Source organism: Tenrec ecaudatus, chromosome 9 (genome assembly GCF_050624435.1).
Source record: "Tenrec ecaudatus isolate mTenEca1 chromosome 9, mTenEca1.hap1, whole genome shotgun sequence".
In the NCBI taxonomy this organism is placed as follows: domain Eukaryota; kingdom Metazoa; phylum Chordata; class Mammalia; order Afrosoricida; family Tenrecidae; genus Tenrec; species Tenrec ecaudatus.
In genome coordinates, this window is record NC_134538.1 from 121779173 (window position 1) to 121806300 (window position 27128).

Here is a 27128-nt window from a genome sequence, read left to right on the forward strand (position 1 = left end):
ACAAAAAGTAACTCCTGGAAACAGAGCCCGTCTTTTACTTGAACAGGATATGACTATGACGCATGCCTTAATTTCAGATGTTGGTGTCCCAGCACCCACAGGAAGTTCCTTCCCCCACGAACCCTTGGTAGAACTTACCTGACAAGGGGTTCACTTCTTGAAGGCTGTACCCTGGGACCACAGAGCATTTTAGTCCTCCTTACACCCTCGTATAGCCAGGTCCGGGGGTTAATCACACTTGGAATGAATATTCTCTGCAAGAAACCTTCCTTTCAGAAGTTTTTGATCCATGCAGCATCAGAAAGCCTGGGATTTAATTTTTACCTGCGGCCAAAATTGAATATGTAAATAGATGACAGAGAGAGAGGAAATTGAGCGGGCTCAGCCGCCTTGGCCATCTGTGTCTTTATTTGTCTCAGTGTTAATTTTCCCACGAGATGATAATTCCCCTGCGTGCATGGAAAAGGATTCTAACTGAAGGACAGAAGTGGGTTTGCCTATCTGGATTCACACACTCAATCCACAGGAGTAGGGCTTTGTGACACAGAAAGAAAACTTGACGGAGTCGTTTAAGGCAAAAATTAACGAAACTGTTGGGATATTTGATTAAATAGAAGGGTGTACTTACCCCCATAGGGCTGTCATTTATGGAGCAGTTTGTGGGAAAGAAACCCGGTACAGTAGTGGTGTACAGGTAAATTTTAGTTTTCAAACTTTGCCTAATATTCCTTATTCATCAAGTCACTTTTCTAGGTTGACTATGATTTTCCTTTTATCCCGCTAGCTCAGTTTATGGCATCTTTCATTGTTACATGTTTACCATTGTGTTGGTTACTAGAATCACAATGCTCTCCTAAGGCTTGCTCTTCCCCCTTACAAATTTGATGGTTGGTATTAGTGAGTGGATGTCTTTTTTGGGATCCTCTTACTATTACTATACGTAAGAACCACACACTTGTTTATAAGCAAAACTTTGGGGAACTTTGGGGGGGTCATATTCCAATCCTTATTTTACAAACAAGGAACCAGGTCTAAAAGTTTAAATGGCTCTCCGAGGTTACAGACCCAGCTGATGTCAGAGAGGGGGCAGAATGTGGCAGATAAACTTCCCGTCAAGCACTTTTTGCAAGACCTCACCCTATTGCTAGCTTAAAAAATATATATCTATCTGAAATTCTTTACTCTCTTGAGACTCAGCTAAGCACTTGGCTAGCTTGGGTGTAGCTGTCAGGTTTTGATACTATCAGAGCGCTCTGGGACATGGGCTGCACTGTCAGCTCCCAGGGGGGGACCCAGGTTAGAGGGACATTGGCAGAGCGGTCAGCCCTTCAGAGAAAGGTGACACTTACGGGCATCAGGTTGCCATTAGTACTAAGCTTTCTGATGGTGGTCTGATTGCACACAGGAGAAAGGGATATCTCCTTCCTGTCGGCTTTAATTTGCTGGTTGACTCTTTTTCAACTGACCCAGAGGAATGCACCTTATGTTAGGCCTTTGACTGATAGGATAGAAATACAGAGTCTCCTTTAGATAAGAATTCTGACAGAGGGGGCATACTCAACATTTGGAAAGTCTGTAGACTTTTTGGAATGAATAGGTTTATATTAAACATCTTTTTAAAAAGAAAGAAACCTAAGGGCAAACTAATGGAACCTTCAATATAATAAATTGTTTTTCAATCTATACATTCTGGCAAATTATCCAAGCGGCTGGACTATATGAAGAAGAACACAGCATCAGGATTGGAGGAAGAGTGATTAACAAGCTGAGATATGCAGATGATACAACCTGGCATGCTGCAAAGGGAGAGGGCTGGAGGCATTTACTGATGCACATCAAAGACTATGGTCTTCAGGGTACACCTCAACATAAAGAAAGCAAAAATCTTCACAATTGACCAGTAAGCAACACTAATGGTCCCCCAAAAAATGTTGTCAAGGACTTCTTTTTGCTTAGATGCACATTCAGTGGAAGCAGCAATCAAGAAATCCAGTGACTCCCAGGTGGGAGGTGGTGGTGTCGGAGCAACAGCAAACTAGCTAAGAGGAGGCACCAAGAGGCAGAAATAAGGGGAAAGTGACAGTGGGGCAGGAGGAAGGTAAAAGGAAACAGAGGAAGGACCAAGGAAGCAAAGCAATGGATAGAGGTATAAACATAGTGGTGTACACATGTAAATACATTAATTCACAAAAATAGAGGTATTGACCCATGTACATATATTTATACAGGAATACACTGAGGTAGGGGATGGACTTTGGGCCTCTGCTCATACCCTCCCTCAATACAAGAACACATTGTTCTAACCAATCACCAGTCTGAGATGTTCACCCTCCCGACACAATCACTGAAGACAAAATGGGTGCATAAGCAAATATGATGAAGAAGGTGGATGGTACCTGGCTACTAAAAGATATAGCGTCTGGGGTCTTAAAGGCTTGAAGTTACACAAGTCATTCAACAGTGAAGCAACAAACCCACATGGAAGAAGCACGCCGTCGGTGTGATCATGAGGAGTCATAAGGACCAGGAAATAGACATCAGCAGACACATAACAAACAAAAAATTTTGTTGAGAACCAGGGGCGCTAGAGTGGAGATCCAACGCCCATCTGTAGACCATGGAACAATCTCCCGACAGATGGGCAACAGGGAGGGGATGAGTCACCAGGGTGCAGTAAAGCATTGGTGAAACACACTATATTCCTCTGGTTCCTTGAGGCTTCTTCACCCCCCCATACCACGACCCCAGTGCGCTTCTCAATGCAGACTAGACCGGAGCATGTACTCAGGTTAGAAAGGGATGGGAGCTCACAACACACAGAATCCAGGAACGGGAGTGGGGATAGTGATGCCAGAAGGGTAGGGGAAAGAGGGGGAGAGGAACTGATCGCAATGATCGATACATAACCATCCACCCCTCTACAGGGGTAGAACAACAGAAAACATGGGGGAAGGGAGACAGCGGCCTGTGTGAGAAATGAAAATAATTACAATGTCCAATCTATCAGGGGGTTCTGAGGGTGGGTGGGGGGAAAGGAGCTGATACCAAGGGCTGGATAGAAAGTAAATGTCTAGAAAAGAATGAAGGCAGCATATGAGCAAACATGCCTGGTTCAATTGATGTATGGTTTGTGATAAGAGTGGTACGAGCCCCCAATAAAATGACTTAAATATGAAAAAAACAATAAAGAAATTCAGTGAGGAAATCTGCTATAGAAGGTCTCTTTAAAGTGAAGACGAAGGCTGGCCTTGGATGCATGGGATGCCTGGACACTATATCTGGGAAGAGTCAAGGGAGAATGGATGCCTTTGGATTGGGGTGCTGGTGAGGAACATTGAATGCATATCATGTAGGTGCCGGAAGCACCTGCCTATCTGTTTTGAAGAAGCCCCGCCAGAATACTCCTCCGAAGTGCAGATGTCCTTTTGGACATGCTATCAGGAGGGACCAGCCCTGGAAAACGCAGCACGTCGGTAAAGCAGAATGGCAGAGGACCTCAACAAGATGGAAGTGTGGGGGGAGGTCAGATGCTCACAGGCATCTTCCCTGAAGGCAGTCCCTGCCAGACTGCTGTCTCCCCACACCACAGGGGTGAGCCGGCTCCCTGCTGCCAGAGACAATGGATTAATTAATGGTCTCTCAGTTGAGCCAGGGAACAGGCCAAACTAATCTGTGGCATCCAAGGTTAGGCTGCCATCCTGTACCTAGGATCTGCCCATCTTGTCACATGTATACCCCCAATCCCTCCTCTTCCTATTGTGTATATGTTCCTAGACCACCCCCTCTCATTACTGTATTACCTATAGCACAACCCCTTCCTGTGACGTATGCCCTCACCTTTAATGAGGGGGCTTGCATGCCCCAGAGAAGATAAAAAGTCTGGGCTAGCATTAAAGATCTCTCTCTCCCTCCACATGGACCATCAGGCGGGGCTTGGGTGAGCATGCTACCATGAATCATGTCTGACTCCATTTATTTCAATACTTCTCTTCTATCTCTCATGCTCTCTATAACTTTACTATCATCTTTACTTATTATCGCTGTACAATTGTGCCCACCGGACCCATAATGAGGGGTTAGGGGCGGGCTTCCCCTGACATATGGATACTGGCACTGTAGGGAAATAAAACTGGGACTTAGTCCCTGACTTGAACAGAGGGAATCTGGAAGACTGGAATTCCCTGGCTTGAAGACTGCTACTCTGGTAGTTGGAGACATAGTCCAGGTACATGTTCCTGCGGTTTTAAGTTTTCCACAGTTTCTCCCTTAAAGCTGTGCTGCAGAGTGAGCACATGGTTGAGTCATTCTCTCTATAGAAGCAGACATTCCTATTTGGCTCTATTTCTTCCCCGCTGCGGCATCCAGCTCCTCTCATACCTTCCTCCAATAGCAGATGGACATAGGGGGACTTTATCCTCCATGCCTGGATTCAAAATGTTTCTATTAAGCCTGAATCTTTGAGTATATTGATTGGATCATGAAGTTTTGTCTTGACAGCTTTTAATGTATAGAAAATAACCATGTCCCCCATGAGGCTTTTGAATTTTACATATAAAACAAAAGGGGGGCAGTGAAAACCGGGAGGACCTCAACAAGATGGACGGACACAGGGGCTGCCCCCACAGGCTCGCACAGAGGCCCCGCTGTCAGCAGCGCAGGACACGGCAGCACCTCCTTCTGTGTGCGGAGGGTCGGTGGAAAAGGACTCCATGGAACTTAACAAAAATGACTACGAACACATGAAAAAATCATTATGAATCGCAATACTTCTCAAATCATTTTCAGGACATATCAGGGGTTTGAGAAGTCAGGTCGATGACACATATTAGGGGTTTGAGAAGTCAGGTCGATGGTGATCGGTGCTGACTCTTCTTTTAAATGCACCAGCATTGTTTTTCTCTTGCTCCAAAGCTGTGTGATTAGCAGGTGGAGAGAAGGCTCACAGGCAGGGAGACCTAGGACACTCAGGGCAGGCGGGGACTGACTGGTGGTGGTTGCTAATCTGCCGTGCCGGGTCACATGTGATTAGTAAGAAAGTAAGGATCAGTCAGCCTGTGCTTCCCTGGCTTAGTGGGTACCCCTGTGCCCGTCGGAGACGGTCCACTGGAAAAACGGATTCTGTGGAAGGTGCTGTGGGCTTGGGAGAGAGGCAGATGCCAGCCAGACCTGGAAGCGGAATCTTTGATGTGGTGCAATATGTGAAACTGTGCACCACAGATCAGTAAATAAACACAAGTAAGCCCGTGCTTACCTTCTGATTGGGTAATCTGATCTTGCCTGAGTTCCCCACCCACCCCCCCTTTTTTTTTTACCAAGTAAAGTCTTTTTCAAAAAGATTTACGATGACACAGTTTGTTTTTTAATACCCCAGGTAAAATCGTGTTTCCTATGTGTATTGTGATTCATGGCAAGATAAAAAATAAACCCCCACTGAATTTTTTTAAAAGAAAATACCGAAGCTACTTAACTTAAGGAGAAAGCGCTTTAATGAGTCAGTGTGTGTTCATAGAACTTTGATCAATGCTGGACTGTTATGTGCTGAGAACAAAGACTCCGCCGAGATAAGAGACATGGGGAGGAAGCTGGAAGGGGGACAAGGGCCACCTTGGAGAACTGGCATCGGAGCCATGTCTGGGCCTGATCACACAGCCCAGCGGAGGGGAGAGCAGGTGAAAATATTCCGAGCCCCCGACCCCAGGTAAAAAGGGCAAACACATGGTCTCAACAAGGAGACAGGTGTTTCATTTTAGATCATTTACAAAATATTTTCATTGTCAAATCCTGCTTGCTTGTTTTTGTAAGGGGGTCTTAGGACCCAACAGCAGGGGGACAGCCTGTCATTTCCTTTCCCCTCACCACGGACACCCATCAGGGACCTTGGAACATGACCTCGGACAGCAAAACACTGCATTAACGTTCACATGGATTTTCCCAGGAGCGTCCAGAGGAGCTCAGTAGCCCACCACTTGCTAGAAGGCACTTTATTTACATAGCGCTTGTTCATTCAAGGCCCCTTGATTGGCTGGCAGGCTCCCTCCAGGAATGGCCCCACCAGAGGCGGCGACAATCGGTCTTCTGTGCTGCCAGAGCGCTGAGCTTCAGGGAAAGCAGGGGCGCGGGGCGGCTGCCAAGACCTTCATGAATTGCCTCAGATACTCTCTCTGGTGGCTTCTAGCATGTTTAGAAATCTGAAGAAATCTGTCCCCGTTGTTGGGTCCTACGACCCCTTTTTAAAAAAAGCACACAGGATTTGACAATGCAAATATGTTGTAAATGAGCTAAAAACACCCGAATCTATGATTAGAACACATGGCTGTCTGGACATTAAAAATCTGCCATGGACACAGTTACCTGTTATATGTTTCTTGTAAAAATGACTTCCGTGCTATTCATGAAAGTCTTCATGAATTTCCCCAAGCCAGTGTCTGTATTTAATGAAACTATTTCTGCAATGAGTATTATTCCTTCCTGGTCCTCAACTTTCCTATGAAATAAAGCCAAATGAACCGGACTTTACCTTACACACACCTGTTGCAGACCACGCTAACTGTAATTCTCCTTTGAAGTTAAAGCTGAAGCACTGTAGGTGATAAAAAGCAGATGACTGCTATCTCAACATTGTGGCTTTAGAAATCATTGGATTTGTTCAAATCTTCTGCTTTTCAAGGTTGTCCAATAATTGACAAGCCAAACATATACTTGCTATTTTCATATTTTCTCGGCTATTTACAACATATGAGGGGCTATCCCCCTACTCACACCCCCCCCAAAAAAAACCCGGATTTCCTCCCCAAACATATGTATTTAATTTTTTTAACAAAACAACCTTATCACCTTCAAAGTACTCTCCATGACCCTTCATACATTTGTCAAATCTGTGATTCCATTCTTAGAAACATTTTTCAAACTCATCTGTTGGGATGGTTGGCAGTACTTCCCTCGTTTTTATCTTCACCTCTTCTCTGTCTTCAAACTGCTGTCCCTTCATGTCCCTCTTCATTTGTGGAAACAAAAAGAAGTTGCATGGAGTGAGATCAGGTGCATGGAGCAAGAGGCGTGCTGCTTTCCCCCCCAAACTGGTGCACTGAGATAGCTGCATGAGCAGGTGCATTGCATGGTGGCACAACCAGTCCCCAGTCTGCAACCACGCAGGCTTTTTTGTCACACACTGTTACACAGCCTTTTCAGAACCTCTGAATAGAAAGCTTTATGAACAGTCTGATCTGGTGGAACGAACTCCAAATGCACTATCCCACTCGCATCAAAAGACCAAATGAGCATCATGTTCATCTTTGATTTCACTTGACAAACTTTTGGGGGGTGAGGTGGTGATGGTGTCTTCCACTGGTTTAAGGTTTGTTTTGGGGGTCATAAGAATAGCACCATGTCTCCTTACTAGTAATGACCTTGGGGAAAAGGCTTGGTTGCTTTGGAGCTGTTCTTTCAAAGCACAGCGTGTTTCCTGACAAGGCCATTTTTCCTGGTTAAGGCACAAATTTCACAGCAGTCCTTCTCACTGCCAAATATCCCATTACAATGTGCTGATCTAAGCTCTAAGATAGTGCGGATAATTGCCCACCGCTTCAATAGTCTGTTGTCGCTCTTCAAGTGCACGTGCACAAACTTTGCTGACATTTTTGTCCATTTGGAAAGTTGATGGATGTCCAGAATGAGGTTTGCCATCAATCAACATTTCACCTTTTTGAAATGAGAAAACCACTGTACACTTGAGGTTTTTTTTATTAAAAAACATTTTATTAGGGGCTCATACAACTCTTATCACAATCCATACATATACATACATCAAACACTTGAGTTTTTCCCATAGTGCTATCCTGGTAAAGCTGTGCTCAACATCACAACAGTTTCTGTGGCATTGTTTCCCAAGCAGGAAACGAAATTTCACAGTTGCACACTGTTCTCATAAATTGGCCATCATAAAAAATGAGGTTCCAGCAAAACTGCTTTTACAAAAAAAACTCACTGTGACCAGAGAGAACCTTCCTAGACCATGCCACTGGGTGCACTAACTCAGAGCAATTGGCTGGATACTCGCCTACTGGGGGAAAATGTGTATTAGGAAAGCTCCATCTAATGGAGCTTTTTTTTTACGGGGGGGGGGGTGTGGGGAGGGAAATACCCCCTCGTAGCTTAGTTCTACCAGCATAGTTTTGCCTTAGTGAATGAGTGTGAGACAATTTTTGTCTTATGTCTACCCCTCTTTGTTTTCTGAAGCAGTGTTCAGTCACTTAATTTTTAAATCTATAAAAGTGAATGTTCCTTGTATTTTAGTCTAATAAAGTTATGTATGTTTTCCTTTTTTTTCACAAATTTCTCAAATCTATATTATACCATTGGCTAGATTAATGAAACTATTGTTAGAAGCACTAAGTGTTCTCTGTAGGTTACCTATATTACTTCTCAAGAAGTTGATAATTTTGCCTCTGAAGTGGACCGAGGATATAAAAAAATTTTAGATATCTGAATGGATTTTGAGTTTTCATTTAATTATAAGCTACAACTTAAGAGCAATTCATTTTTATGATTTGGCTCTGATTGATATTTGCTCTCATGAAGTAATCACTGAAGATATAGATGCTATAACAAAGTGTGGTGAAGAAATCATATTGTGCCTGGCTATCAGAACCAATGGTGCCTTAAAAACTTGTTTTACAATAAGCAGCCATTTAACTGAGGTGTCAAGTAAGTCCACATGGAAGAAACACACCAGCCTATCTGATCTAAGGATCCTTAATAATAAAATATAAGACCAGAGGAGAGAAATGTATTAGAGCTTAAGTTTTGAGCACCTGATTTGCAGAAGTCTATGGATGATAATGAAAGGCCACAATCTATTTACAATCCCCATGTGGACTGTCTCCGCTGAAGTCCTTTGGACCATTGACTAAATATGTGAATAGTTTTGGCCTCAGAGTGCATTGAAAAATGAATTACTGCAGACATAGTTGGCTTAAAATTTAATATCATACCCTTTATTTTCCCTTCTGAGCCATTTGAACTTCTACTACTTACAATTTTCTGCTTTCTTTTGAAGTTTATCTGTGCTTTATTTTGTTATTGCTGATCGAATTTAATTGGTATGTTTTCTGTACATGAAATCCAGGATGTCTCTATAGAGACAATAACTAGATTAGTAGTTCCATAGGGTCATTGAAGGGGAGCTTGGGGGTCAGGTGACAATAGAGAGCTATGAAGAAAATATGATGGACCACAGAAACATGGGTTCAGGGAGACAGTGGATGGTGTAAGAGATGAAAATGATAATAATTTATAATTTATCAAGGGTTCATAAGCTTGGGTGCGGAGGGAAGAAAAAAATGAGGAGCTGATATCAAGGGCTCAAGTAGAAAGACAATGTTTTGATAAGGTTGATGGCAACATATGTACAAATGTGCTTGACACATGGATGTATGGATTGTGAGAAGAGCTGTAAGAGATGCCAATAAATGATTTTTGAAAAAAAATTAAGAAAATGATAAAAACAACAATAACAACAAATAACTTCTGTATTGTGGTGATGATTATACAATTCTTTAAAATATATTTAAGCCACTGATTTGTATTCTGCATGAAGTATGTGTCAATACAAAACCACCCAGCCATGAAAAACCCTGTGGGGCATAGTCTACTCTGACACACACGGGCTGCCAGGCATTGCAGTTCACTAGATGGTAAGTGCCCTTTGCTACTAACCGTAGGATTTTGTGGGTGGATACTGAAGACCACATAGATAACTTGTTCCTCATCAAGCTTTCAATGTGCCTATATAACTGTCTACATGAAGCTATGTCCATCTAGGTCTACACAGAGAAACTAGAGAAAAGGTTGCTTGGATCCACCATCAATGCTCATGGAAGCAACAATCAAAAGATCAAATAATGGATTGCATTGGGTAGATCTGCTGCACAAGACCTCTTTACAGTCTTGAAAAGCAAAGATATTACTCTGAGGGGCAAGATACTCCTGACTCAGTGTGTGGTATTTTTAATTGCTTCATATGCAAATGAAAGTTGGGCATTGAATAAGGAAGATAAAAGAAAAATCACTGCCTTTGAGCTATGGTGTTGGCAAAGAATATTGAAAGTACCACGCACTTCTAAAAGAACCAACAAATGTGTCTTGAAGAAGAATCGTCAGAATGTTCCTTAGAAGCAAGGATGGCAAGACTCTGTCTTACATACTCTGGACATATAGTCCGGAGAGAGCAGTCCTGGTCGGTAAAATAGAAGGGCAATGAAAACGGGGAAGGCCGTCGATGGCATGGATTGACACAGCGGGTGCAACAATGGGCTCACAACAACCGGCGCAGGACCAGGTGGTGCTCCGTTCTATTGTACACAGGGTCCCTAGGAGCTGGTCCCAACTTGATGGCACCTAACAATGACAACATACTCATATGAGCTTATGGATTCCTATTTCATTCACTAGAAACAAGCAAAACCCCCCCACCACTGAGTGGATTCTGACTCAGAGTCACCCTGTGGTAGAGAGCTGACCTGCTCCATAGGGTTTCCCAACACTGTACATCTGTATGGAAATCTGCACGGAAGCAGATGGCTTCACCTCCTTTCACAGAGCTTGCAGCAGCAAGCCTTTAGGGATCAGGGCAACCCGCAATCCCCTGCACCACCCAAACACAGTCTACACCCGTTGCAACTGAGGTGGTTCTGACTCGTTGTTCAGTTCTATTGAGTTGATTCCAATGCATAGACACACTGTAAAACCGAACGAAACACTGCCCGTTCCTGCGCCACCTCCAGGCCTACACAGGGTTTCTGAGCCTGTGAATTTTCATGAGAGCGGATAGCTTCACCTGTCTTCCATGGTGAGGCTGGTGGGCTTGAACCACCAACTCTGCAGTTAGCAGTCCAACTCTTATCTGACAGCACCACCGGTGTACCACCAGAATGCTGTCAATCTAACACGACAGGATTTATTTTACTTCTTGTCTCCTTTTTAGCATCTCTCTTGTCGACTCGTGGAAAACCTAGCTCCCATTATTCTGAATATATTTGCTTAATTCACTAATCCTGTGTAAGTTACCTTACCCGTGTAAGTCCCGCCCCTGCTTGGCCTTAGATAGCCCAATTTTGGCCCGCATCCCCCTGCCCCCAACTCCCCTCTCCCCACTGCACCCCCCACCTCCACATAATGGCTTTAGGGTACAAAAGTTCTGGAAAATTGGAATAGCAACAAGAAAGAGAACATTCTGCAACTGATTGTGGTAGCAATTGTACAATACTGCTTGATGTGCTTGAATGATGGAACTATGGAATGATATGATGTCTGTATTAGCTCCCAATAAAATGGTTTTTTTTTTTGGGGGGGGGAATAGAGTGACACAGTTTAAATGCAAAAAGATTAAGAAACCACGCAGAAATAGCCTGTTTTCTGACTGATACAGAATGTACTCTTCCTCCTTGTCATTATAAGCAGCATTTATTCATTTATCCGTGGAAGGGATGATCACAGATAAACCCGAATTTCTCATGCTTTTATCTATCTGATGGGCTATCAAGTGCTCTGATGATCTCTTCAGATTTTGGACACTTTATTGTTCCACACACTGAATAATATTTACTTATCAACTAAACTTGATAGGAAACGTGGTCAGACATTCTTTTTTACAAAAATAATTTTATTGGGGATTCATACAACTCTATCGCAATCCGTACATACATCCATTGTGTCAAGCACATTTATACATTTGTCGCCCTCATCATTTTCAAAACATTTGCTTTCTACTTGAGCCCTTGGTATCACCTCCTCATTTTCCCCTTCCCTCCCACTTTCCCCTCCCTCATGAACCTTTGATAATTTATGTTATTATTATTTTGTCATGTCTTACAGTGTCCAACGTCTCCCTTCACCCACTTTTTGTTGTCCCCCGGGGAGGATGTTATATGTAGATCCTTGTAATCGGTTCCCCCTTTCCACTCCACCCTTCCAGTATCGCCACTCTCACCACTGGTCCTGAAGGGATCATCTGCCCAGGATTCCCTGTGTTTCCAGTTCCTATCTGTACCAGTGTACATCCTCTGGTCTAGCCAGCTTTGTAAGGTAGAACTGGGATCACGATAGTGGAGGGGAGGAAGCATTTAAGAATTAAAGGTAAGTCGTATGTTTCATCGTTGCTCCACTGCACACTGACTGGCTCATCTCCTCCCCGTGATCCTTCTGTAAAGGGGGGTGTCCTACCTACACTCTGCACTCCCCCTCATTTACAATTGCAGCCAGAAATGTTCAACATGCTTTCTGACTGCTGCACCCAATTCTTTCCCTGTTTCGCTGATGAAGTTGATATCATTCCTTTACACCGGGGGTGAGGAACTCTTTCCTACCCAGGGTTATTTTGACATTTTAACTTTCGTTAGCCATACAAAATTATCAACCTAAAACTGCTTCTCTTTGCTGAGGCTTGTGATGTTAGCTGGTATTGACTTTGTGGGCCTTACACAGCCCAATGCTCCCCACCTCAGCTGTAGACCTTCTAGATTCAAATTGTTGTCTAGCCCATTTTGCAATATGAGAATTCTTTATCTCCCTCCAAATGGATCTATTATTCTTAAGAATTTACGCCAACCTTCTTTTCAATAAAACACAAGGGAGAATGCTTTCACACTAAGATTTGAATGAGGGGCAAGCAGATTTTACAAGTGACTGTGTTACCTATCAGTCAGTTTTTTGTCTGTTTGTTTTTTAGTATATGTGTTGCCGAAGCGAGCACCAGTCAGCTATTGTTATTGATCACCGATATACTCAGTTTTAGCTCTTAGAGCAACATCTAAGAACAATATAGATTATCTCTTAGCAACCAGTCATCTCTGTTTTGAGCTGGGCTGCTAACAGCGAGGTTGGCAGTTCAAAACCTTACTTACTGTGGCTGTATAGGTCTGAATCAACTTGATGGCAGTGGGCTTGGCTCCAGTTTTTTGATAAGGTTTTAAAAAAAACAAACAACAACAAAAAGCAAAAGAAGTAAAGAGCAAAACAAACAGTCCTTCAATAGTTATATATGCCAAAATAGTTATTATTAACAGTTACGATGGTCTTTGGATTTCCATTTGTAGCTAGTAGGAGTATGACTATGTCTTGTATTTTTTTTTTTGACTATGTCTTGTATTTTAACCATTCCTAAATAAAATTTCTTTCTTAGATTAAGATAATTCATAGGATATCAATGTGCTTTATTTCCATTTTTTAGGATAGACTTTTAAAATACTATGAAATTACAAAAAGTCAATATGAAGTAAACCCCTAACCCAACCATCTTATCATAACATAACTTGGAACTGGTTCTTTGAGGATATATGAATTATCCATCTAGAAGGTCTTGCATATTTCATATAGTGCCTAGAACGGTGGCATCTTTTCCTATCTCCTGTGGTGTATATTCAAGAATTCCTGATGGCACAGTGGGTTAAGCAAGGGCTGCTAACCTCAAGGTGGATGAAATGGTGGTAAATCCTTGGATGGAAGATGAGACTGCCTGCTCCTATAAAGACTTGTGATCTTAGGACCCCTATGGAGCTCCTGTCTGTCCTACTGGGCCAGTGGGAGGGGGAAGTGATTCAGTGGCAATGGGCCTTAAACCTTTTTGCTTGTCTATATCTTTAATATCTTTAATATTATTACTAGAGCTGTATTGAGTAAGAAGACAGTAAAGTTTAGGGGTTGATAAAGAATATTGGCTTCATTCGGGATGCCCGTTTACTGTAGTAGAACAACTAACTATGTTGTGGTGTGTGTGTACTTGGGAGACCCTTGGACTTCTCTACTGGCATCCTTGTCTCCTGCATCTGGGAGTGAAGAAAGAAAACTTTAAAAAGCAAAATGAAGCAAAACAAAAAAAAAAAACCCAGAAAACCAACCAACTCACTGCCATGCAGTTGATTCGAACTCCTGGGGACACAATAGGCAGGGTAGCACTGTCTCTGTGGGTTATGGGGACGGGGCTCTTTATAGGAGCGGAAAGCCTCACCTTTCTCCCTTGGAGGTGGCTTCAAACGGCCAAGCTTGCAGCTAGCAGCAAGAAACAGCGTTCATTTTAAAGCAGATGTAGCTCGGCCAGGGCTTCTCAAGCTTTAATGTGCACAGGAATCACCTGGGGCCCTAGTTAAACTGCAGCTTCACATCCACTGGGGGGTGGGGGTGGGGTGAGGCTTCAGATGTTCCTTCCAAATAACTTCCCACGTGCTGCCTGGGAAGACGTGAAGGGGGTGAAAAGAACCATCTCAAGAAATGGATGACAAATTTTCAAACGGTTTCTAATGCTAGTTCTTAAAATGTTCTCTATTCCTGACTGATGGGCATTCACCCTTCATACTATCTTTAAAAAATCATTTTATTGGGGGCTCATACAACTCATCACACTCCATCCATCCATCCATCCATCCATCCATCCATCCATCCATCCATCCATCCATCCATGTCAAGCACATTTGTGCATTTGGTAGTCTAGTGTATGATCGTTCCCCAGGCTCTGGCCCACGTTTAGGAGCCCTGGTGGCAGAGTGGGTTATGTGTTGGACTGCTGTCTGCAAGATCAGCAGTTCTAACCTATGGACTGTTCTGTGGGAGGAAGGGGAGGCGATCTGCTCTCATAAAGATGTATAACCTCACAAACCCACCAGGGCGGTTCTACCCTGGCCATAGGGCCACCAGGAGCCCGGATTGAGTTGATAGCAGAACATTAGTTGAACAAGTTTCCATAACTCTGGTCCCGATTTAATCAACTATATACATGGATATGTTTACAGCATGTACAAATATATGTGTATAAATACCTTTTGCCAATCCTTTCTGTAGTTGTGACTATAGCCCCAGGAGGCTCTCTAAGGGAGACAGATGAGGCTTTCTGCTTCTGTAAGATTTTCACTCTTGGAAACTCAAAAAGGCAGTTCTACCCCGTCGGATAGGGTCACTTTGAGTTTGAAGGCAATGGTTTGAGTTGGCGTCTTTGTTCACGTCATGCTTCTCTATTTATTTCCAAATTATTTCTCTTCTCTTTCCAACAACACAGTCCCGTTGGACCCATGCAGAGGTACTTCTCCCACCTGGAGTTGGCCAGCAGGCCTAATGCTGAGTGTGACAATCACGTGGTCTTTTCAAGGTACTTTCCTAAGGAAAAACATTTTCTTCCCTAAGAGGAATTCTGTTGACAGTCACTAGAGTGTAAATAAAATCTTTCAACCTGTTACATAGACCTGAAGAACAGTCATTTTAGATAGGCATGCCTTTCCTTTTCTCCCAGGACCTTGCTTGGCTCCCTTCCTGATGTCAGAACTCTGTTTGAATGAATGTCCAGGAGTCTTGGTGGCCTGGTGGGTAACATGGTAGGCTGCTGACCACAGGTCAGATGCTGGAAACTGCCAAGTGCTCAGAGGCAGAGAGACGGTTTCTTCCCCACTAAAGATTCACAGCCTTAGAAACCAACAGGCACTGTCCTTCAGGGTCACTGTGAGTCCGAATTTACTTGATGGCAGTGAGTTTGATGTTTGGCTTGGTTTGAATGTTCGTTATTTTGAGGACCTCCTTGAATATATGATTCATCCCTGTCGCTCTGCTCTCTTTCCAATTCCAGTTGCCAGGGAGTGGATGCTGACTCAAGGCCACTTCATGCGAGTGCCCGTAATCCCGCTTTAATTTTCTTCATTGAATTCACCGCTACGTGAAATAGCTTCCTATGTATTTGATTACTTGTTCATGCTTAGCACAGTTGTAAATGACAAGGGAGCAGCGATGGGGCAGAAGCCCCTATGTCTTGTTGATTTTTGAGATCATTTAAGATGTCGCAGGTAGGACACGTGCCCTGGGCGTCCCTTGAAAGGGACCCCACTGAGCAGTTTCTACTAACCATTGTCATCTCCATGGCGAGGACCCTGTTAAACTTTATTAGTCATTCTGCCTTTGCCCCTCCAGATGCAATCCATCTTGAACTTCAACACCCAGTCATTATTTTCCCTAAAAGTGAGCTGCCAGGCCCCAGGTCATCAGACTTGAGATGCCACCAGCCCCAGTGGGGGGGGGGGGGAGGTGGTGGTGGGGGGGTGGTGTGTGTGTGTAACCTCTCTTCAGCCAAGAGGCTCCCAAGCTTTGCTGTTCATTGGAATCCCTTGGAGATTAAAGAAAGAAAGACAAAGATGCCCACACCACTCATTTGATTTACTGGACACGAAAAGAAAAGAAGACGACCTTATTGTAATTTAATTTCTAATGGAATTAGTATGGACAGTTGGATGTTCAGACCCTCTCAGGTCCTTCTTCATGTGCAGCAGAGTTTGAAAAGCCATGGTCCAAGCCATATCCCCTGCCTGGAAAGTTCACTCACCTCGTCGGGGCTCCTGGGGCTCCGCGTGATGTCAGAGACCCGAGGGACGTGGTCACGCGGAAATCCCCTTTTAAATATCTCACAGTTCCACCCCCCATGCCGCAGCCCCGCCCGCGTCCTGTAGCACCGACAGCTGGGGGGCCCAGGGATCTCCGCCGGTCCCACGGGGCCCCGCCGGGCTGGGGCGGCTGCGGAGGAGGGGCGCGCGCCGGAGGAGGCGGGGCCCCGGACTGGCCCTCGGGGCGCAGCAGAACCGAAAGCGGCGGCGGCCGGCGGGCGGGGGCGAAGGAAGGGGCGGGCGCGCGCGGGGCTGGGGGTGCCCGCGCGCCGGGCGCCACACCGCCACCGGCCCGCGTCTGGGGGATGCCGCTGCGCCTGGTCGCCCGCTTCGATCTCCGGAGGGACGTGCTCCCCGCGCTGCTGGCGGCCGCCGGGGCCCGGGGCGGCGGCGCAGGTGCGGGAGGCGCGCGTCGGTCGGGGGTGGCTGGCGTGGCGCGGGGGCCGCGAGTGCGGAGCCGTGCCTACCTAGGGGCGGCCAGCCCGCGCGTGGCCCTTGTCCACCTGTGAAGGTGGGCGCCCCTGGAGCGGAGTTTCCTCCTTTGCGGGCCGACAAGGCTGCGTTGGCGTGGCCACCCTCACCTTGGCCGCGGGGTGAGATTCGGAGGTGCGGAGCCAGCGCAAGGTCACGGCTGGCTTGTCCTGCTTCCTCCAGCTAGTCCATCTGCTCCTGACCTGCTTGGTTCGCAGAGCGATTCACGGGGGCATCCCCTCATCTAGGGCAGGGTATGGAGGAGCAGCTGCCCGACTCCCTCCCCGGGCTAAGGCTTACTGCGGGGTGGGGTGGGGGTGGGGTGGGGGGCGTTCTCTGAGCTTCGGTCGCATCTCCCCAGCCTGGGAAGGTAGGCTCATCCGCCTAGCAGGGGCTCTTGGAAGTTTGCGTCGTGACAAATAACAGGGATGTGACTCCTGTGGAAACCACCGTGTAAAACTGCGACGGTTGCACGATTCGTGCCCACCCCTGAGGGGTGATTCTGTGAGAACCCTAACTCACACTCACCGCATCAAGTTCGTGCCGGCTCGTAGCGCCCGCGTAGGACAGAGTAGAACTGCCCCTGTTGGTTTCCGAGACTAACTCTCGATGGGCATAGGAAGCCTCACCTTTAAGCGACTGGTGGTTTTGAACTGCTGACGTTAGGAGCCCAACAAGTAAGGAATTTAAGGCACCTCGTCCTACCTAGGGGAAGTGCACGAGGGCAGGGGCTGGCTTTAGAGGAGTGCCTGCCCCGCCCCGCCCCCTCCCCTCGCAGCACCACGCCATCTCCCTCACCACCTAGAGCACCACCTGTGCTGGCCAGCTAGGAGGGGTGGTGGGGCAAAGTGATGCCCAGGAGAGCTGGGGTGCATGTCCAGGAGTGAAGGCCTTGTTTTTGCACCTGTCTGAAAAAAGATTCTTGTTTAGATTTTGTTGAGAGTGGAAAGTTACTGTTGGAGCCTTCCCAGTCTTTGTCAACTTCTAAGAAGGGGAACTTGGTGATTTCCTAGCTTGTTTGTTTTTTCCATTTCAGAAGTTTACTGTAAATGACGGTGCATCTTCAAGGCTTAAATTCAGCTGTAGGGCACTGAGGCATCATGCATTCAGACGCTTCAGTGTTAGCCCTTCGTCCTTCACCACCGTCAGCTGTGTGAAGGCATTTTTAAAAGCTGCAACTTCCCTATTGAACTCCGGTGAAGACTGCCAGCCTTTGCTCCATCCCTGGCTCCTACAGGGTTCTTTGTGGGTTTCATTGTCTTGGCATATTGTTGCTAGTTTTAAATGAAGAGTCATGTATGCTCACATGCTCTGGATAGCATGTGTGGTCAAGGAGAGGGGCAGAGAAGAAGAGGAAAACCCTGGACAAGGTGGATTGACACAGTGGTTGCAGCAGTGGGCTTGAACTCAACTATAAATGTGGGGACGGCCCAGGACCGGCCAGTGTTTCCTTCTGTTGTGCATAAGGTTGCTGTGAGTCGGAACGGCCTGGAAGGCACCAGGCAACAACAAAAGCAACAATTTGTGTAGACCCAGGGAATGGAGGAGAGGAATTTTTTAAATCTCTCAAATGTCTAAGGAGTTTGTGAAAGTTTAATATTTTTTGGAAACACATTAGACATTCCTAAGTCTGTTTTCTACCTCAAAATCAAGTAATCCTTTCTATGAAGTCCCACCTCGCGGAGCTAAGTGGCAGGTAACTGTAAATGAGCCACTAGCTCATTTGTGTGAAATGCCACAGTCATCTGCTTCCATAATGTGAACTGGGAGAGAAAGTGGTCCCAGATCCAGTGAGGTTCTTGTAGCTGTCATTCATCAGTGATGGAATTTAACTGTTCCGTGTGGAACTTTCACCAAACAACAGAACTCGCATCCTCAGAAGGCAAACTTACTAGAAACACCGTCTTTTCTGATATTGGGAGTATTTCGTTCTTGCAGTGTATCTTGGTGTGGCCGTTACATAATCCCCTGTCAACTTGAGTGATGGGACGGAGTCATACTTGGCTAATGGTTAGTTCGTCCTGTTACATAGAAGAGAAATTGCTACCTCTTATCATCTTTAGTGGTGGTGGGGGCTCAGATGATCCCAAGCTAAATGTCTCAATTCCTCGACTGCTGTAATTGGTAGCACAGGCCAGAGAACTGGGGTTCTGTTTTATTTCTAAATAAAGGCCCAGCCTTTACTCCACACTGTTGTGCAAATTGTTTTCCTTTCTAAATCACAGCTTTTCAAATGTAAATTATGAATAATTTACACCATTGCAGTATCTCTGTAAAACTTTTGAAATTTGAAGCCTTAGTGTTTTTACATCAACAAATACAATCAAAGCTTTCTTAGTGGTGGCTAGCCTCAAAAAATATGACATTCTGGAGCAAATAACCAGCTATAGAAATCTGATGCCAGTGTAATATAGCATTTTTATCAATAAGGGGTTGAGTATGGAGACCATATTTGGTAACTGGACTGAGCTTTGGGAAAATGATCTGACAAATAGGGAAAAATATATATGTTCTTTCAAAAATGAAAACAATTACGCAAAAGGATATTTTAACACAAATTAAGCCCAACATTGCTCTAGGCTCAATTCTGACTCAGTGATCCTATTTATGGTTTCTGAGACCATCTATCTTTATGGAAGCAGATTGCCTCATCTTTCTCCATCTTCCTGGTGGATTTGAACTGCCAATCTGGTGATTAGCAGCCAGATACTTAATCCACTGCACCAGTACTGCTTCTTCTATCAGCTATAAAGACTAATAATGAAAATAGAGCCATGTGCCTATTGCCCGGCTTACAATTAGGACAGTATTAAGATTGTGAAGGCTCTTCCATGTCTGGCCTTAACTCATCTTATCCCTCAACCTTCAGGGTAACAACTAAAACTTTTTATCATTTCCACCCATATGTATATTACTCTAAGGATTATAATGCCATTTTGCTTACTTTTGAATACTAAGTAAATGAAAGGGTTTGTATCTTTTCTTCTTTATCACGGTCAATACTGTGAGACAGCCATGCTGATTGCGGTAGCTGTAGTCCTTCATTCCACTGCCGTCCATTCTGTTGGGTGTGGATACAGCCATGAGGTAGACATGGCAGTGGACTGCCTGGATCCCCTTTCATGGAAGGACTTGCCCCACTCACCCAATGGGATATTATACAGTAGTTACAATTATTAAAAAGCATTGATGTCACTTTGGAGGTAAAGGTGCCCTTGATCCAAGCCATGCTAGATTTCCACCAGCATGTGAAGTGTGAGTGAGTAAGGACGGTCAAGAAGCACCGATGTGTTTGCATTCGGGTGTTGTTGAAGAAAGTGACGTTTTCTGTGGCTTCCTGGGAGAAGGAACAAACCTGCTCTGGAGGAAGCTACTTGGATTGCTTCTGGAAAGTGAGGAGAGTAAAACTTGACCTCTTGTGTTTTGGATGTTCCTGGAGAAGACATCCTGCTTGGTAAAGTAAAGGGTAAGAGAAAAGGAAGACCTTCAGGGCATGGGTGGGCACAGTGGGCTCCAAGAGAACAACAGTTGGGAGGATGGCGCTGGCTTGGGTGGTGTTTCATTCTTTGTACACTGAGGCGGGACAATCGTCAGTATCCTGAGGAGCTGTGTCAGTGCAGTAGTTTAGCACTGAGTTGATAGCTGAAAAGTCAGTGGTTTGAGCCCCTAAGCTGCGCCAAAGGGGGTGGTGGAATGTGGCAGTATGCTTCCATACAGAGCTACAGCTTTGGAAACCCAATTTGGCAGTTCTATTCTGCCATATAGGGTGGCTGTGGTAGTTCCATAATCTGGTGTCAACTCGAGACTATTAAGAGTGAAGGAATGGAGGTTAGCCTGTCAATGAGGTTGCAACTTGACATCATTTGGAGGCTCTATGAAGAGAAATAGCTCACAGCACCAGACCCACACGCACTCTCTCCTTAGTCTTCCTGATGACCAGACACTTGGAGCTACGCTGATGGAGCTAGAGCCCTGGAGCTGGAAGAGACACATGGAGACCCCTGCCAAGCTGAGATGCTTACAACAGCACTGGATCCACAAGGCTGTCTACCCACTGGCATGTGATCTTCCTGCATTTTTAGTCATTGCATGTGTTGCCTGAGTCTGAAGAAGAATTTACAGACTGGTATCAGACACATGGGCTCATATAGAATTTTTGGACTTAATCTGGACGGGGCTGGGATGGTTTTTTAATATAAATTACTCTTTACATAAGCTCTTTCTTATACATACATGAGTGTCTATTGATTTGTTTCTCTAGTCAACACGGACTAACACAGTGGCTATGAGTCAGAATCCATTCTATCACAATGTGTTTACCATCCATCCTGTACACTAATATCTGACACGTTGCTTCCTGCGAAATCAGGCTTCACTTATCCTTTTTCTGGAGGATGACTTTTGAATGTTACAGGGGTTGCTGTTACATTCAATGTTTCTACTCACCTTGTGCTTGTCCCCAGATGCCCAGGGGCACACGTTTCTAAGAATTATGTTTAAGAATGGGGTTGCATAGTCATCCGGTTTTTACAGTTTTGCCTTTCCTGATAGTGCGAGATTGGTTTTTAAAATGGCTGTACTAATTCACACCCCTAACCTGTGGTTTATAAGTATACTTATAAACTTCTGGTTTATAAAATTTTCTCACACACTCTTGATAGATTCAGATTTTAATCATTTATGAAGCTAAAGTCGAACATCTCTATGTATTTATTGGCCATTTGAGTTTCCCTTTTTTTTAGCATCACAATAAGATCTTTTATTTGTTAACATTCAGTCTGAATTTTAAACAGATTCTTGAACTGGTGGCTCATAGCCATCAGCTCGCTCCACTTTTGCACCTGTCTCATCGCTAGTAGTTTTTCCAGAACTGCCACCTTCACCATGAAGCTCCATGAGTTTTCCCAATTCAAACTTGGGCTTTTTCAGCATCTTTACTTTTCTGACAAACACATCATGGAGAGGATAAAGAGACTGGCAAGCCTTTTCTATGTCTTCCCCAGTGCTGTCTGGAATCAATTTATTGACCACTTCTTTCAAGTCATTCGTCTGCACCTCTTGGGTCATGATTTCCATCATTTTCTTTCAGATTTGGCAGACCTGCTGGTGCTGAGCATAAGAGGTCTTCCGAATCTGATTATTGCGTTTTTTAGTAAAACCAACACAGAACAGATGAAGTAGATACCCATCGGTAGTCTTGACATCAACATGAGCTTCAGTCATGGTCTGCCACTTCTTAACCATGGAGCACATCTTGTCCCGTGTCAGGTCCATGCCGTGGAAGTTGGTCAGGCAGTTTTTGCCCTGAACATCCTCGGTCATTAACTTAAATTTCCTAAAGGCAACCGCGTCGTTCTGTGGATCAGCAGGCTCACTTCAAAAACTCGACCCTTGAGGCCATCAGATGCAATTGTGGTTCCTTGAGTCCTGGTGACTAGTGTTTTCCCAGTATTTCTTATATTGAGCATAGCGGGTGCTTTCACATCACACCAATCTTTCTTAGAAAACGGATCAACCACTTTCTTCTTAGCTCCTTTTTTGCCTCCTTTGGTAAGGCGCTTGTTCTTGCCAACCGCCATGGTGTCGTGCAGAGAGCCAAAAGGTGAGTTTCCCTTTTTATGAGAGGTCTTCATCCATTTACCATTTTGTGGTATTTTAATCTTTGTGTTTTTAAGGGGTTTTCTAGATGTCCTGGATTCACTGTCATTGAGTCAACTGTGACTCAGTATGACCGGATGTAAAATCTTAGCAGGAACTGACAACCCCGTGTTTCTCCCGTGGAGGGCTGATGGGTGTGAGCCCTACACGGTGGTTAGCAGCATTGCACCTAGCCCACAATGCCACAAGAGCGCCTTTTGCGAATAGTTTCCCCTCGTCTGGTACTTACTTGTCTTTTTGATTTCCAAAAATGAAAACGTTGCAGTTTGTGACTTTAACACTGTTCAGTGTATGGACTTTGATGACTAGGAGTTTCTTGCTTTTCAACACAATCGTTTGTTGTTTGTGCTTTTTAGGATCTTTTAAGGAACACCATATTCAAAAGTCATGGCAGCATTTTCATATTAGCTCCTAAGAGCTTTATGATTTTGATTTTTCACATTTTGTTTTTTTTAGCACGCCCAGAATTTCTTGACATGAGTCATGATGTATTAATGTGATTTTCTGGATGTTCCATGTGGACAGTGATCGCTACCCACCTCGCTCTTCTGTTCCCTGAGAGCGAGGTCACCTCCGTCACACATCGAGTTGCTGTGTCAGCCTTCTTTTCTGGGTTCTTCCTTGCGTTTCATTGGCCAATTTGAGATGACCACCTTGTAATAGTTTTGCTTTCTCTTAAGTCTTGACCATTTCTAGGCTAAGTCCCCACACGTTAGTGGTCTTCTGACTCTTCTATACCCTTTGCTGTATAGTTTGAAATCTGCTGGTTATTTTTTACCAAATTCTCCATTGCAATTTTAAGTCGAGTTTCAGTCTATCTACAAATCAGCTTGTGGAGACTTGGTTTCTGTGCAATATTGATTTCACAACTGCGAACAAAGTGTAGCTTGGTATTTGTTAGCCCCTCTTTAATGTCTTTTAATACATTTTAGAATTTTCTTCATGAAGGCTCTACACACCTTTTGCTAGATTTAGTCCTAGGTTTTTGTTGTTAATGTTGCTCTTATGAATGGCACGGTTCAGAATGTAACATGTTTTAACTGTTGCTGGTGTATAGCAATGCCACTGATTCCATATATTGATTTTTGTATCCAACATTTAACCCTTTATTGGACTGGATCATACCTTCAAGAAACAAAGAAAAGGTTTCTGGGATATATACGTTCTAAGGTTTAAATGCCATATATGTGGAGTACAGAAATGAATGTAAGTCCCCCTCTCCCCCTGTGCCAGGCCAGGTTGACTAGAGAAACAAATTCAGAGGCAGGCATGTGTGCAAGAGAGAACTTTATATCAAGAAGTAATTACGCATCAATAAAACATCCCAGTCCAGATCAAATCCATAAGTTCAATATTTGTCCATATGTTTGATATTAACCCACAAATTCCTTCAGACTCACGAAGCACATGCAATGTTACCGATTGCAGGAAGATCACAGGCCAGCAGGTGAAAGTCTTGTGGCTCCAGTATCTCAGTGCTGGCTCATGGCTCCTCCTGCTGAGTGTGGCTCCTAATAGCTTGTGCACAGGAAGGTGAAGCCCAGGAGAGAGGAGAGAGATAGAGTTCCCAGAGTCCTCATGAGAAGGCCACGCCCACAAGGAAGGATCATCAGGCTGAGAGCTGATTGACAGGCTAGACTGCACCCCTTCATTCTTTTATCAAGTTGACATGAAATTGTATAACTACCCCCCACCCCACGAGCATCTTTTGGCCTACTTTAATTTGTTTGATTCCGTATCCACCAGATGGATCCACCTGTCTTTCACAAAGCTTGTAATCACTAATTGTTGCCAGGGAAGTGATACATTTCCCCAGGTGTCTGTGTCTTGGTGGCCAGGGACTTTCTTTAGTCTTGCTGTTCCGTTTTTTTTAATGTTTCACTATTCTTTGCCAATGACCTTCCTTCTTGCTTTTTCTTCTCCTACTTCCTGAGTCCATTTCAATTCTCATTTCCTTTTTAATGTTTTTCTTGTTGTTGTAAAAATACCCATTATACTACATTTGTCTGGTCAACATCTTCCCAGTGTTGAGATTAGTGGTATCAATGAGATTAATTGCATTGTGCAGCCGATGCCAAATTTCCCATCAACATAAACAGGAACTCCCTGCTTCTCAACAGTGTTCCTTGCCTCCCCGCATTCTGCTTACTTCTAATACACTTTGGTCTCCATACCTCTGCCTCTTTCAATGCATCTTAACATCATCCCATCTGTACTTTGTTTTCTCATTTTGTTCAGAACATGAAATGTAAATTACCATATGTACTCGAGTATAAGCCGACCCGAAAATCAGCCGAGGCACCTAATTTTACCACAACAACTGCATTTTAAAATGTGCTGAAAAACTCAGCTTATACACGAGTATATACGGTACATATCAGTTTATCAGTTCAGGTATTGTGTCAGCTCATGTGGTACCTGAGGATTTCTGTGTGAAATACTTACAGGAATGCCATAACACTAAACAGAACAACTCACTGCCCATCGGGTTGATGCGGGCACATAGAGACCCTATAGGACAGGGTAGAACTGCCCCTGTGGGATTCGGAGACTGTAACTGTTTGTGGGAAGAGCAAGCCCCATCTTTCACCTTTGGAGCTGCTGGTGGTTTTGAAGTGCGGACCTTTTTTGGATTGCAGCCCAACAACAACTACACCACCAGTGCTCCTTGGAATGTCACACATATAGTCATATTTTATTACTTCTTCCACTTTTTAAAAAGGGGAACTAGTTCATGGGTGTGTGACACCCCCCTCTTCCACCATAGTCATTGTAAAGACAAAGAATACTTTGATTTGATTTTTGTCTCATAGGCATTAGGAACAAAATCCACACATTGTGCAAGCAGCGTTCTGTGAAGTGGACTCACTTGTGGTTGGCAAAGACTAGAGGGGAATGGACAAGACTGTCCGGTAAACCAGTTTCTGTTTTACATGAGCTAGGGCTCGTAACACCCTTAGTACCAAGACACTGTCCTTTCGTTGGTAGATTGACTTATGCAATTAGCTTATTTATACTATATTTTTTCTCAGGAACCCCTGAATACCCTGAATATAAATTAAACCTCTGAAATGTAAACTGCCTCTTACCTAACTCACAATACCAAAATGGAAAAAAAAACCCAAAAGTAACCCTATTTCCTCATTTGAAATTGCTAAACTTCCTCTTCTGGACTTTCCAGTGATGATCTGCTGGGAGAAGAGTCAGAATGAGTAAGCAAAGAGGCTCTGGGCTGCCCAAGAGCACGTCCAAAGCAGGCACAGCTTATCTGGTGGGGAAGGGCAGTTAGGCTAATGGTGTGTGGTGAGCCAGTGTCCTCTGGTTTTCCAACATTACCAAATTTGTGTAACATCAATGTCGTTGACATGACAACCATGCACTGAACTACAAAGTTAATTAAAATCTGCAGTTATTTTTCCCAGTGTATCCACAAGGTATTTAAAAAAATTTCTTTTAACTTGATCTACCACAGTTATACTATGAGCTGATCCTAATTTTGCTGCCTAATGATATTGCATAATCTGGAATATAAATATATAATTTTGTGGTTCTCAATTCTTGCTGCACATTAGAATACCCTGGGGAATTGGAACACACACACACACACACACACACACACACACACGAGGTTGAGTTTCAGACCAGCCCCAGTAAAAGTAGACTATGTTGGATAGACCTTTCACAACAGTTTTCTGTTATAAGCATCTCTGTGATTTGAACCCACAGCCAGATAGAAAACCCCTGGCTTAATGGAAAAAGTATCCATCATTTGTTGTAATCCCTACATTTTTAAAAGAATTTTATTTTTATGAATCTTTTAGTGATTTGAAAAGAGATGTAATGTTGCAAAGAAGTGGTTTTCTTAGTAAGATTTCATATAAAGGAATTTCTTATCGAAGCTGAAGCATTTAAAGTGTACTTTTAAGGCCCATCCCAGCATCCTTATATCTTGAGAGAAAAGAACTACTTTTTAAATTGCCACATTGCATTCCAGAACTTGTCAGATCTACGTACACGTGAAAAAGAACTCATTGAAATGCTTTTTGAATGTCTTTAAAATCCACTGTAAGTGCATTTGGAGTAATTATTTACTTTCACCTTTGAGCTTGATGGGGGAAGCTTAGCTCTTTGTTAAGTTTACCTTTTTCTATGTTTGCTATCCGCCTGTGTCACTTTTTCACTGTATAATGCCAGCCAAGGAGCTTAAGAAACGTCATTGAAACTCGATTGTTCTACACCAGGTGCTCCGCAGGAGAAAAGGAGGCTTTCTACTCCCGCACAGAGTTACAATCTCAGAAACTCACAGCGGGCAGTTCTACCAGGCTCTGTAGTGTCTTAATGAGTCAGAATCAATGGCAGTGAGTGAGGTGACCATGGGCTGCCACCCCAAGGTCAGCTGTTTGTGACCACCAGCTGCTCCAACAAGAAAGATGACACTTTCTTACCAAGATTTTCCCATAAAGATTGATAGCTCAGGGCCCACACAGTGGCTATGAGTCAGAATAGACTGGATGACAGGGACCTTTTTTAAGTGGCCCAGGATCCTCCACAGAGAGGTCTGGTGACCTGCTTCTGAGAGGTCACAGCCTT

The 27128-nt window shown here is 44.2% G+C and overlaps 1 protein-coding gene and 1 pseudogene across 2 annotated transcripts in view; one reads left to right on the forward strand and one right to left on the reverse strand.

Moving 5' to 3' along the window:
- Nucleotides 1-16620: 16620 nt before the first annotated feature.
- Nucleotides 16621-27128, forward strand: part of GSAP (gamma-secretase activating protein) — a 116188-nt gene continuing 105680 nt past the window's right edge. For both annotated transcript variants that reach the window (XM_075558500.1, XM_075558501.1), the window contains exon 1: nucleotides 16621-16805. In XM_075558500.1, the coding sequence (XP_075414615.1) occupies nucleotides 16715-16805 (91 nt within the window). In that variant the 5' untranslated portion in view covers nucleotides 16621-16714. The remainder of the gene's footprint in view (nucleotides 16806-27128) is intronic.
- Nucleotides 21619-22459, reverse strand: LOC142457148 (small ribosomal subunit protein eS1 pseudogene; annotated as a pseudogene).